At 35.8% G+C, this 15,012-nt stretch overlaps 1 protein-coding gene across 1 annotated transcript in view; it reads right to left on the reverse strand.

Moving 5' to 3' along the window:
* The window catches only part of sesn4 (sestrin 4), a 30,196-nt gene extending 18,509 nt beyond the window's left edge, over nucleotides 1–11,687 (reverse strand). The window contains exon 1 of the mRNA XM_007258651.4: nucleotides 11,491–11,687. Within this exon, the coding sequence (XP_007258713.3) occupies nucleotides 11,491–11,556 (66 nt within the window). The 5' untranslated portion in view covers nucleotides 11,557–11,687. The remainder of the gene's footprint in view (nucleotides 1–11,490) is intronic.
* Nucleotides 11,688–15,012: the final 3,325 nt, after the last annotated feature.

Here is a 15,012-nt window from a genome sequence, read left to right on the forward strand (position 1 = left end):
GTGATACTCGATATATCTCAGAGATATCAGATACTTCTCTATGATGATTCACAGCATCTGTATTCCTGAAGAGGATCCTCCTAAATAAGTGAACAGCAGGAATTATGCCTTTATTGGTGTCAGTTTACAGAATTTAACCACCAATATTCTTCACCGCAGGTTTACCCTATTTATTTGCTTGATAAGGGCCACTATGTGATGTAATGAAGCAGTAACTTATGGGAAAAGTCTAGTTGTGGGCAGGGAGTCTTAGTAAGTTTAGAGCCACTATGTTTCAATAAATATATATATATATATCCATATTTGATGCCCTGTATGGAATTAATACAATATGATTTAAACAATATGATAAATCGCAATGTCAATATTTTGTCCCACCCCTAGTATAGAGGTACCATCATTGAAATATGGGTCAAAGCAAGTATGGCAAAAATAGTGAAGTTTATTCTTTTGAAAACAAAACTAAAAACCAAAGAACACAATAGTAATCAGGAAAACAGCTGATGTACAGCTCTGGAAAAAAAATGACGAGGAAGATGAATGATCACAAGCCATCAAACCAAGCTAAACTGCTTAAAATTTTGCACCAGGAGTGGTGTAAAGTAATCTAAAAGCAGTGTGTAAGACTGGTGGAGGAGAACATGCCAAGATGCATGAAAAGTGTAATTAAAAACCAGGGTTATTCCACCAAATATTGATTTCTGAACTCTTAAAACTTTATGAATGTGAACTTGTTTTCTTTGCATTATTTGAGGTCTGAAAGCTCTGCATCTTATTTGTTATTTCAGCCATTTCTCATTTTCTGCAAATAAATGCTCTAAATTACAATATTTTTATGAGGAATTTGGGAGAAATGTTGTCCGTAATTTATGGAATAAAACAACAATGTTAATTTTACTCAAACATATACCTATAAATAGCAAAATCAGAGAAACTGATTCAGAAAATGAAGTGGTCTCTCAATTTTCTTCAGAGCTGGCAACAAAAATGACTTGAGTCATGTCCATATATTGGATGACAGTGTATGATATTGTAAGTTAATTACTGTGGAAGGCCTAACGACTACTGAAAAAATAAAGGCCAAACAACGCTGATGAAATTTATGAATTGATAAAATAACGAACACATTTCGAAAGCAGGAAAAATAGCAGTTATTACTACTAAGGTTTTTATGATTGCAACTAAAATGGGTCTTGCCTCTCTTTCCTGGTATGTGAAACAGGAGAGCAGGGCCTCTTACAGCCAAATGTTTGACTGCCAAATGCACAGCAGTGCTGGCAGGAGTTATTCCTTTGAGTAAACCACTGCTCTGCTGGCCTGGCCTACAGGCAGTCATGGTGGGAAGGAGGTCAGTTACATGTGGGGAGGGGGAGAAGCACGGCTTCTGACTGAACTCATACATGATAGCCGTCACGTATTTTATCGTGCTCGGTCTTGCAACACAGCTTTTGGAAGAACTGATGCTCAGAGAGAGCCTGCAATAGTTGTAATCATTACTCAGGGCTGATCAGGATCAGAATAACAAATCACACAGGTCACGTATCGGCTATCATGTCCACATTTTAAATTCTTTAATCAGGTTCTTAACGGGACTCGGGACTGGACACTGTACAACGTTCACCAGAGGCCAGGCAGGCCTAAATCTCATTAAGCACAACAAATTCCAAACTCCCGAGAATTAAGCCAACCACACCACCGCAGACCCTGACCAACACGGGCGTCCCGACGTCCAACCGAGTGCTGATGTTTTTCTGAACCATCCAGCAGAGGCCAGCTCATCCAGCGCCTGACCAGAATCAGACAGTTATAAATATCTGAGGGAGACAGCTGGGAGGGCAGTCACACAGATAAGAGCTAAATGGCATCTCTACGTAATAGATAGGCAACAAGCAACAACACGCTGACATTCTAACAAGTGCCAAATGACCAGGACCTCAGGTATAAAAATAAATAAATAAATAAATAAAATAAAAAAAGGAGCATTTAGTTCTGGACTAGGCGTTTATTCAATATAAACTGATCCATTGTATGTATTCCCACCCAAAACCTTCAGACAAAATTGGAACAATATGAGAGGTTTCCTTTAAATGTATCAAAACTTCAAGGCACAAATGTCAGAATAATACCAGAAAGTCATAATTACTAGGAGTAGGATTCTCTCAAAAACTGCTGCATTTATTTATGACGTTGTTAAAAAAGAAAGGATGTATTAACTGCAGTGTTAAAAAACTCTTTTGATGTGTATGGTTGTGGTATATGTGGAACAAACCACTCCAACTGAAATCTAACATATACATGCATCAGATCTGTCTGAATAACACACAAACACATGTTGGCTTTGCTATTCTTTTGAGGACCTCCCATTCACATAGTCATAACAACTGAAGCTAATGTATCCTCCACCTATACCTAACCCTCACCTCAACTCTAACCTTAAGCTCAGTGAGCAATAGTAAATTAGTTTACTAGTTTACTTAGGAGTTTTACATAAAGTAAAACAAAACAAAATGTTCTCACAGACAAATTATGACATTCCACTATGGTTGTAACGATGTCTAGTCGCTAAGACATCTAAGACACTGTGCCTTACTTTATATATAAGCTTTACACCTTCTTGCATGTGGCTGAAAGACACACTTAGCTATAACCAGAGGCAACTATTCAAGAGTCTAAAAAACTGAACTGCAGAGTTTAAAAAAATCAACACATTTGTTTGACTGTATAACAAAACCAAGATACATGATAAAAGGTCAAATGTAATTTAGTATGATTCTGTAGGAGTTTTATAGGGCTTGAAATCAAGGCCCTATAAAAGCGGATTAATTTTTTCCATAGATCTTTTATTTTTTTGGATTTTCGAAAGTAAAGAAACACTAAGGAGCAGTTTCAGAACTATAGGGTTAAGCTATATGTGGAACGAAGCACACAAATTGGAGCCAAAAACATACACGTATCAAATGTCTGAATAACACACACAAGCACACGCACAAATGACAGTCACAATCAGGCCTGAATAATATAGTTATGATACAGTATATTGACATGACCATGGTATTTTCTGCTGACCTCGATAATGCCCATTGTGTTTATCTTAGCAAAGAGCCCCCATTATTATACATAGGCCAGAATTTCAACTTTTTTTAAAAACCAGCAGATCCTTTAAGAGCATTTAAAATTATGTGTTCCAATTGCCATGACTTAATTTGCTTTGGTGCGCATCATTTGAACATGAGCGAAATACACCCATTATGAATGAGCGATTTAATTCTTATCATTTAAAGAGCAATACCTTAGAAATTATATCTAGTTTTAATGTTTAACAAGTGAGTTATATATTTTTTAACCCTTTAAAAAAAGACTTATTGAAATAAAACTAGGGCAGTCTGATTTAGAAACATTCCTGGACACAGTAGAACAGAGGTGCAGCTATGTGTCAGGAGCTGCTGAAAGGCTGAATCTATCTCTTCATGAAACAGGTGTCTTGTCATTCGCCACAGCCGATCCTGCGAAAGACAAGCAGGAGGGAAAAAGCCTCGCACATGCACAGTGCAAACAGTGGGTGTTAAATTACACTCAGCCCAAAACACTGCGCTTTCCTTCCTATATCAGCTTCATACATTCATGTATGTGGTTGAAAGACATGCTTAGCTATAACTGGCAACCATTTGTGAATCTAAATAACATGCAAAACAACTACTGAGACGAGAAACTAAGCTAAAACTAAGCTACATTTAATCCACCAGTTTGACTGTATAATACAGTTTTAAAAACAAGATACATGATAAAAGGCATAAAAACATGATAAAAGGCCTAAATGCAAGGCACATACTGGGCACTATAACTTGAGTTAAAGTGCTTTTAACTTTTTTTAATGGATTTTTTAAAGGGGGAATTTTCTTCCCAATCAGATATTTAGGGTTTTCTAAAGGTCATAATCTGTGTGTGAAATAAACGTGAGAGAAATAAACACGTTACGAAGAATCGCAATGGTATACAATAATATTCCTTATTAAATATTTGTTTAATCTAAATATTGATTCACTTACACAATTATAGCACAAACAATACATCAGTAGTTTATAAAAGTAAAAGTCATGGATCTCTCCCTGTATGTATCACAGTGCCCAGCTTTAGTTTATTACAATGGAACTATTTCAGGTCCTTCTACCACACAGCAGAAAGAATAAAAATAATAAACTAAATAAAAAAGGATTACACACAAACTGACATTTGAATTAATTGTAAAACCATATTTATAGGCATCACACAGCCAACTGGAACACTCTGAATAGTAGATAATCCCTTTAGAAGAATGGTCTCTAAGAAAATGAACGTGTAGGACACACACTTGAGCAGACACATGTGAAAGTAAGTGGTAGCGCTGCTGCCGTGAAGTCACATAAGGTTTCAATTAAGCTGAGGCTAATTGCTAATAACTTACAAGTGGTGTGCCAGCGAGGCACACATGAGCTAGGCATTAATGAAGGAATGAGAAGCCAAGAGCTCAAACTCCGCTCTCCCCGGGGACTCTCTGGGGGCACTTTCCCTGGTAAATAGATCACATGTCACAGGGCCCAGTACCAACGCCCATAGCTCCTCTGCAGTGACCCAGAAAAACAGGCAACTGTAAATTAAGATACACACACATACAAACTCGCAGTCAACGGCTCAACACAGGGTTACTTACAATTATATACCAATAGTGCGGCAAACAAGAACAACCTGAGTGGACTTAAAACATTCAAAAAGCAGGTCTAGAGTCTGTGACCCACAGGAAGTAGTAGGGTTGCCATATTGTATCGTACCAATAATATGTGTAAAAAAATAAACTTGTGATATTCCTGAAAAGCAAAGTCTATTTTAAATGTTTAATTGTTTTAAATATGCTGCACTGTAGTTGTGTGGTAGACGTTTTTAGAGTTTTATTATTTTATACAAAATCTGGATCTTACTGAAGTTACTGTTTACCTTGTCATAATTTTATGTTTCTACTGTATGTATAAAATATATTTACACTAAATACAACTTTTTAATTTTGTTGTGGGAGTATATTTGTTAGTATATGTTTTGTCATATTGCTAAAAAAACTCGTTATTGCAAAAATACCCTGAAAAATTGTGATATCATTTCAGGGCCAAATCGCTTAGCCCTTCAAAATGCCTTTTGTAAATCTTTTGTAAATCTCAAGCTGCTTAAATTACTAGGCCTCACTTTCTTCAAATAAATAAAAGTATAAAATAAAATAAAGCAGCCAAGACAGTATGATCAGGGTATCTGTCTTATTTAAAAATACTTTTGCAATAACAAACTGGCAAAAAGTACACAACCCCAATAAGTTCTAAGTTTACACATTTAGTAAGCTTGTGAAAGTAAGCTTGTGTTTTCTGACAAACCAATACTTCAAATGAACATAATTAAACAGTTTTACACAAAAACAAATAAACAAAATACAAAATTGACTATTGAACCTCTATTTATTGTTAAATTACTTCATGTTAATTTATTATTTTGTTACACTATTATTTTATACAAAAAACAAGGACTTGGTAAGTGTTTACATTTTCATATATTTTTGTTTCTACTAAATGTATAAAATAATTACACTAGATAAATGTATAAAATATAAATACACTAAATATTAATATTTATTTTGTTGTGGGAGTATATTCTTAAATTCATTAAAAATATATATTTTGTCATATCATCAAGAAATTTTGTATTTTATACCCTGAAATTGTGATTTTATTTAAGGGCCATTTCGCTCAGTCCTACAAAAAAGACTTTTGTAAACCTCAAACTGTCTAAATTACAAGACCTTACTTTCTTCAACTAAATAAATAAAAGAAAAAGCAGTCAATATCAGGGTATCTACATTTTTTAAAATACTTTTGCAATAGCAAAATGGCACACAACCCCAATATAAGTTCAACGTTTACGTATTTAATAAGTCTATCAGTGCTGCAGAATATTGGACAAAAACGGACATTACAATATTTTGTTGCTCTGCATTACATTTTGTGATACTATAAAATACAGAACGTAAAAAGTAAGTGGTCATGATATTAATAATTGCAATCTGTGAATGAATTATTAAAGTAGCATAAATGGTATTTGGTAGATGTAATATGTAATCTAATACATAATATCATATTAAAAGATTTTTTATTATTTTACATATGCATGTTCATGCACGGGCATGTCCTTAGCCACACTCAATCTGAAACAGGAAGCTACTCTCACATCCTCCTGGCAAGTCCCTTTTAAATTCTGCTGAATGTTTTGAGTGACGCTGGTACTTTCATCATTCGGTTAAGAAAACAGTGAATTCTGCTCCCTTTCCTCCCCTGCTGTTCACTTATCAACACAAAGCTCTACAGTATCGTTCATCAATTAATGATCTGTCTGGCTGCTTTGTTTAGTTTTAATACCACAAGGTTTGCCCTACTTGCATACTCAAATACAGAGCTACTCAACTTGCACAGCAGGGCTATGGAGAGTGTTCTCCTATCCATCTGGCCAAGCAGAAACCAAACAGCGCTTAGATTTGAATACATTTGAATATATGCTGGCAGGCAGATTTGAATGAGGTCTTACTTTTAATGTGCTGAAAAAAAAAAGATCCAGTAAAAGAAAAATACTCAAGGGGCAATATTTTAAATCACAGTTTAGGTTGTGTTAAACTATGATGGTTTAAAAAAAAAAAGCCATCAAAAAGCCAGCTAATCATATTTTCTTAATATTTCAATATATGAAGCTGTAAGTACCTCTAGAGCATTTAAAAGGATGTACCACTCGACTAGTGTTATTATTATTTCTTTGCATTCAGTGTATGCACCACAAATAAATGCTGTCTACATGCTGTCTAGTGTCTAGCTTGTATGACCCAAAGACTAAAAATGACTTGCACTACAAATAGTGCGATCAAAAGACATTTTTCAAAAGCATTATAAAGGCTGCTTTAGGCATTACAAAATGAGGAACCCAAGACTGCTCTCTCAAAACTGTCTGGTGTGTGTGTACTCCCAGATGTTGGTGGCTGTTTTTGATGTGACTGTGGTGTAATTCCAGCATTTATTATGTGGAATTAAAAATACTGTGCCACTGCTTGTGTTGCCTGGCAACATCCATTAAAACTTTAAGTGGGTAATAAATAAGATTTCATTAAAAGCAAAGACTAAATGTCTTCATTTTGCTTGTTTAACGCTTCTCTCAATAGCCTAGTTAGCAGCTAATGGCACAGATGTTAAGATAATAGCACACAAAAAGACTAACAAGACCAAAATTCCACCTTTTTGCTTGTGAATGCTCTGACACTGCAATGACAAGTGAATGAATGTGGGTCTCTAACGCAGGGACAGAATAAGAACTGGGTGGCATATTCAATCTGCATTCTCGAAGAGCCTGGAGGGGTCCGTCCTTGTCATGTGCAAGTGCCCCCTTCCTCCGTCTCTTTCTCTCTCACACACACACACTCACATTTACACACACATAAATCCCCCTCACTACAGTGGAAACACTCTTTTGGCTCGGCAACCTGAAGCCAGGGAGGGGAACAAAACAGCCAGCTGCAGCTTGCTGGGGGTTGAACGAAACCAAGGCCAGCACCACACAGACAAACAGGCCAAGCCACATATGGAGACACAGACAGGCAGGCAGGCAGGCAGGCAGGCAGGCAGGGCATTCAGTGCATTGCTTAGAAAAACACATACAGACAGACGTGCACATGCAGTTATTATTATGTCTTATAGTGCTCTGATCATGCAATTAGTCTGTAGACAAAGAAAGCAATCAAGTATCATTCATAATTTTTTGTTTTTCATATCCGCTGTGTTTTTCTTCCCCCCAAAAACGGGCCTTCACTTTTATGCATTAGCCCCACTCTCTAGTGATTACTCGAGAGGTCTAAAGAGCCGTTCTGGAATGACAGATAAATTAACTACTCAGCACGAGTCTGAAATACACGTTGAGTCATCTGATAAGAGCATGTTTTCAATGCCAGAACTGACCACACTGCCCATCTCCCTGCCACTGACTGAATAGACTTCAGATGCCCAAAGAAGTGCTGCATTTGTCTGTCTTTCTTTTTTTACTGGAAGAAATGTCCAGTGATTGTCTCTCCTGTGGCTTTATTTTTAATATTTATATTATTTGGACATTTCACTCTACATCTATAGCTTTAAAGCACCCCTGTAAATGCTCACTGGTAAGATATGCAATGGAAAAGAACAAAAGATAGATCACATATATGTGTCAGGTTTAAGGTGCAATATGCAGAACAAAGAGCCTGTAAGAGAGCAGGACACCACATAGAAAGGAAAGGAAAATTACTGATAGTTTAATAAAAGACACATGCACCCATTGTTCCTCTGCAAGCTGAAGAAGTTTGTGCCCACAACGACCCCTCTCGGCAGGAGAGGGAAGTGCAGGCAAAAGAGGAGAAAAACAACTTTGATTGGCAGTGCATCAGCATCACAGCACACAAATGCTAACAAAAAGAAGGACACAACAGTGACAGCTGGAGAGCAAAACGCACAAAAATACAACCGTTCTGCAAGAGAAAGGCACAGCACGTGGTTAGAAAAGCAACATCTAGTCAGGTGTACTGCTCCTGACAGCCAGCTTTCTCTTTCTCCAGCCTAGCAGCTCCATACAAACTGCCAAAAAATAGAGCTACAAGAGCTGAGGAGCTAAAAGCGATATTCATTCAAACAACAGCAGCATATTCGTTACATTCATTAGCTAATCTCCTCACATAATTAATGAATAACAAGCCTTAGAGGTCACATTTGGCATGTTAGTAAAGAAACAATGCAAAAAGCATAAGCTTAATTGAGAGAAAGAAAGCAAGCAAGAAAGAAATTCAGCTTGAATTCCCATTGATATCAATAGCAAGCTAAAATGTGCATGGTAATATGCTACACACTGCAACAGCACTGCAATCTTAAACAGGTTGAGAGGAATCCTCACAATTTGCCTTTTGTTCTCATATGCAGCAAAATGTGCAGCACTTCAGTAGATGTATATGTATGCAGGAAATGCTGCTAGCCAGTGACACAACAAATAAGCCTATCGAGTCATGAATGCAAAAGGTCTGAAATGAGAAAACAGACTCTGAAAACCTAAAATGACACAGTCATGCTTTCGGAAGATATGATGCAAGTTGTTTAGCTACATGGAAATCATAGACTGACTTTCTATTCAACAATGACATTCACTTTCAGATCAAAGAACTGTCCTCATTTCTGGCTATTAAAGAGCTAATATATACTATAATATAATATTAATATTATATTATATAAAGATCTATATATAGTATATAAAGATCTAGGGACATTTAATATTTTACACCTTTGTATTTACACTGTTTTTGACTGGGACATTGTGGATACCTTTATATCTGTATCTATACATTGTATTTGTGCAGTATTAACTAGACATAGCTTACCAGTACTTTATTTATAACATAGGTGGCAACACAAGGCAAGTGGTCTAGACATTTAGCTGTTTGTTTAATTTTCAAATACATACTGTTAAAACTGTACAAAACCAACACTGCCCACAGTATACCACAAACACACGATGCACTTAAAGCATAAGGAATACCATATACTGAACATATCATAACAGTGTGCAGTATGGGGTACTCAAGTTTATATCCTATATACTTAGTAGCCAGTAATATTTCCTTATTCTATCCCTTGTTATGCTATGCCCCTTACTGTTTGCTGCAACACTGTGAATTTCCCCAATGTGGAACTAATAAAGGATTATATTACCTTATTACCTGTATGTAAATAAGCTTACACAAAAAGCTAACATTTCCTCTTTCATATTTAAGTTACATATCAGTATTTAAATTCTGCTTATTGTCAGCTCAATAAGCTAGCATGCTAATATAGTTTAACTCTAAGCTTAATTAGAGCTTAACCACAGCTTTATTAGATAGAATAAGTCCCCTAACAAATGTGATGTATGTGGTCTGAAACTGGATACATTGTTCTGAGTCAAGAAAAAAAAAAAAAAACCACACACTCTAGATATGCCACTAAATAGCAACATATACTTCTCCTTTTGCATATTTATATACATTTAAACATGTAAAATAATCTATTAATTTAACTAGTACTTGGTATGATAAATCCAAGGATATGGCTTTGACTCCTGGCTAAAAGGATCACTCCCCCTTCAGAGTAAAATCTCAAATAAACTTCTAGGATAAATCCTGGCTAATTTTACTGGATGGAGACATATGTTGTGACATTATATTTACAAAACAAGAACATTATGGAAATTAATGGGCTGGTGTAACAACCAAAAAGTGGTTTGTTGCCTGAGGGCAGCAGTTATCTAATGTTAATAATGTTGATTCATTTAGACTTCAGGTAGCATATAAGTTAACTGTTATAGCTATATAACCATACTTTTCCTCTGGGATCAATAAAGTATCTATCTACCTACCTATCTATCTATCTATCTATCTATCTATCTACCTATCTATCTACCTATCTATCTATCTATCTATCTATCTAATATAAGCTATTATATTATATAGTTATATAGCTTAGGTTAGCTTCATAGCTAGCTGAACAAAGTGAAAGGGGATTTTGACAAAACAGACAAGAAGTAGCAATATAGCTTAGCTGTTAGCTAGCAGGATCAACTGAGAGCAAAATAAGTCTAAGCTGCTTGCTAGCAACGAATATGTTGTTTTTGTACAATATAACTTGATTTTAATCAGGTTAACAAGTTAGGTTAACTAGCTTAAGAGCGTCTCTGTAGGTTAGTTAACTAACCCTAACTACTTAATCTAGTTAGGGTCAGTTAACGTTAGCTATCTTAGCTAACGTAGCTAGTTAGAGACCAAACGCCCCCTCAAGTCCTCAGCTATCTTACCAGGGAAGTTAACGTTAATTATCTAAAATAAGCTTGATCTATCTGTCTAAAGTTTTAAATTATCTAAATACATTTTATAAAATCAAGCTGTCATTTCCCAAAAAAATATCACTTTCTAGCTTTTGTTAGCTAACGTTAGTTTAGCTATTTGTTAAATGTAAAGCATTAGCAAGTTAGCTAGCTAAATTAACCTAACTACCTATCAATGGTCTGTCTTTACAGAATGAAAGACACAGACTGAAAGAAAGAGAGAGAGATATTCTAGCTAGCTAACCTAACTAGCTTATTCATTAGAGCTGCTGTATTTAAAATGAGCCAAGTAGTTAACTTAACAACCAATGAATTAGTTAATCTAGCTAGCTAATGAATGAATGAACCTTATAAATGTCTGAATGTAAAGCTAAAATCCCAAGTCTAACTTTTAAACCAGCTTAAATCTCCCTCTTTATCTCGCTAAGCAATAATAATAAGTGGCAGCTCAGAAAGACGCAGGTTAACCGAACCTATAACAGCTAAGTTAGCTGCTGCTGTTTCTCAGCAGTAAACAGAATAAATTCGATTTCCGCTGTTCAGACATGCACAGCTAGGTTAACACACCTGATTCTGGACAAGCTGGCACTGATTTCCGAGGTGATACTCCATTTTCTTCGCACAGATGATCATTTTCTCCCCTGTAAGTGCATGAATACGGCTCTCGTGTGTGGGCTCTTGGTCTTCTCCAACTCGCTCGCTAACAAAAGCCGAGCCGCTATGAAATCTACAAGTCCGGACATCAGCTGCGGTAGGACTGGGTAAAGCAACGGCAGGCTGACACGGACGGCGAGGGTCCAATCACAGCGCGTGAAAGGCGGGGCGAAGCGATTAGGGGGAGTGTCCAGCCAATCAGCGCTCCGCTTTGACGTCCTGCCTCACAGCTGCTCTGAGATGTGTGTCCGCGCGCTGAGCCAATCAGATGCTGCAAAAGCGGCTGCCTGTTAAACGCTGCGGATCAGCCTCCAATGATGTAATGCTTCAGACTATGTTAAAAAATGTGAAATAATCTGTTTTGTGCTTAATTTAGAGAGTGTGTGTGTATGTGTGTGTGTATGTACAGCTCTGGAAAAATTAAGACTTAACACTTCAGTTTCTGAATCAGTTTCTCTGATTTTGCTATTTACTAAAGCATTTGTTTGCAGAAAATGAGAAATGGCTGAAATAAAAAGAAAGAAAGATGCAGAGCTTTCAGACCTCAAATAATACAAAGAAAACAAAGTTCATATTCATAAAGTTTTAAGAGTTCAGAAATCAATATTTGGTGGAATAGCCCTGGTTTTAATCACAGTTTTCATGCATCTTAGCATGTTCTCCTCCACCAGTCTTACACACTGCTTTTGGATAACCTTATACCACTCCTGCCATTCATGTTCCTCTTGATTATATTCCAGCGTTTTTTTAATTTGGTAAAACCAAAGAAACACTTGTTTTTTATAGCTCTTATTTTTTCCCCAGAACTTTATGTGTGTGTATGTATGCTTATTATATAAAACACTGACTGCAACAAAGGTGTCAAAACTATTTTCATTCATTACTGAGGTAGAAACTAGGGTTAGAAACAGCTTTTTGTTGTAAAGGTGTAAAAGTACTGGCTTCAAAACTACTTAAAGTATAAAAAGGGAAAAAATGTCAATAAGGACAAATGATTAGTCATTATAGGCCTATAGTGCACTACGCCCCATGTGAATGTGGCACATTCAATATTTTTGTATAAAAAAATATATTTTATACTTTATAAAGCACATTATAAAGCACTAAAATGGAAGGAAGCCACAGAGTAGGCCACTGTATGGTGGTTCTTATTTTTAAACACAGAAATATAATCCAGTTCCCTTTGTTGTTTTTTTGCTCTCACACAATTGACTCAGCTCATAAACAGCTCAATGAATTTCTATATCAAGGATATACCTACATTTATCAACAATATATAAACACAAAGAGATCTGACACACAGTCAGAAGCACACTAGTTTGTCAGTTAAAGATTCAAGACCTAATTTGTAAGCAATATGTGTGGATCACAGTGTGAATAATGAGGGATGTCACTGGTGGGCTTAGTTTACAGCTCAGAGCGGCATTATTTCTAGCTTTGTGTTCACTTTATGGCCTGCAGAGAGAATATGTGGGATGAAATGCTGATGCAAACACACAAGGAAAAAGGTAATGTATTAAAGGTACAAGTCAGCCAAAAATGGCCTACAGTGTGTGAATTTCATTTGTAGAATCCCAATTATAGCCACCAGCATTCAGTTGTCAATGTTAGCTATATTAGCAACATTAGCAATGTTCAGTTATATATATAATATGTAATATATGTTATATTTTGAATTAATCTAGTATACTGTATATAAAAGCTGTACAGCAGAGCTTTAGTTCAGGACTGTGTCCAATATTGCATTATGGATAATCTACAGTATCAAGCTGTAAGTCTATCCCTCAACTGACTAGAGGTCTAAGAACACAATAGGAGTGGGTAATGTATTTATGGTATGATATTGAATTATTGCACTAAACTGCACTCTGTTAGCATGGCCCAGAGGCCTGCTGTTATTATTGGCTTTGTCCCTCTAGCAAATGCTATTAATCTTACAACCAGAGAGCCGATGGAAAGTTTTACTTGGGACTGGGGTGGTTGGAATGTTAGCACAAACCCACACAATCTCACAATCAGGAGGAAAGTGGCAATTCTTGGAAAAATACCAGTCAGAGTGGTTTCAGTCAGAGCTCACACCATCACCAGTTCTACCAGGTATTCTGGGTTTATAATTTCTTGGTCCAGGTGTGTTGGGATTTTGAACAGAGGTAGTAGATGTACCAGGAATGACAAAAATACACAAATGAAAGTTGCTACATCACTACAAAAATCTGCCCCTCCTCTGACTGTAATGCTGATGAAACTGTTGAACATCTCTTATAAGAATGTGAAAGAGCAAAAGAACTGTGGTGTAATATGAAGCAAATTGGTTTTAATATAAATATAAATTGTAAGTCTGTTATGTATGGTGTCTTTAATGAAAATCTTACCAGATAATTCAACTGCCTTGTAATCTGTGTTGAAAACTGTAAATTGTGAAAAACAAGATGCAAAATAAATGTCACAAATCAAATGCTAATCTCTGCTTAGGTTGTTTTTAAACAGGTTGTATGTGAACTGAAGACTTTAAAAAATGTACAGAATAACAAAGAACAAACAACCATTGAAACTTTTGCATTTATAATGAGGTATGTAAGGTACATGTATGAACTGTAAGCTTTCTTAATTATGTAAACTGCTGTGTCTTATCTGTGCTTCTGTTTGTTGTGATGTTTAACTTTGTATGTGCTTGAAATTCCCAATAAAGTTCATTTAAAAAAGCAAAAGTACACATGAACCACATTCAATAAACTTCTAACTGGCTCATGTAATTGGCAAATGAGATTTAATTAAATTGAATTGACCCATTTCCATAAATGGACTTATAGCATATAATAGCATAAAAGCATCAAAGAATGTAATCATCCCAAATCTTATTTTAATGGTAGCTGCATAGGGCCTTCATCACACTTTCATGAACACAGAATAATGCATTAATAAAGCAATGCTTTGATATTTTATAAACAGCTTACGTCAGTTCTCATAACATGATGTGTTATAATTTATGAAATAAATGAGTCTGTATTGACATAACAAGCATAGGTGTAGAATATTAATTTACATTGATATTAAATATATATATCAGGAAAATCTAATACAATATACATACTGTACATTCCCACACCCCATGTTTTCACCAGTACAGTGTGTGCTTGTTAAGAAGTATGTTTTTCAGCTTCAGGAATTAATTTGTTGCCCTTAAACTAAAGTGTTGAACCGTTGCTGACTGTTATAAACATCATTTCCATAGTATAATTTCTCCCAGAGTTACTTAGAGTCTGTTTACACAGATTTTAGCCAAATCTTCATTACTCAGAGTCATTCAAAAGGTAACACCTCACAACTTATAGAGCTATAAGTGCTCCCAAATGAGACATCTCAATTTATATTGTGTAATAATACTAAAAGTATATCAGCATTGTCAATTGAAAAACAAGTATCTCAATTTTTGTC

This window comes from Astyanax mexicanus, chromosome 10 (genome assembly GCF_023375975.1).
Source record: "Astyanax mexicanus isolate ESR-SI-001 chromosome 10, AstMex3_surface, whole genome shotgun sequence".
Lineage (NCBI taxonomy): Eukaryota > Metazoa > Chordata > Actinopteri > Characiformes > Acestrorhamphidae > Astyanax > Astyanax mexicanus.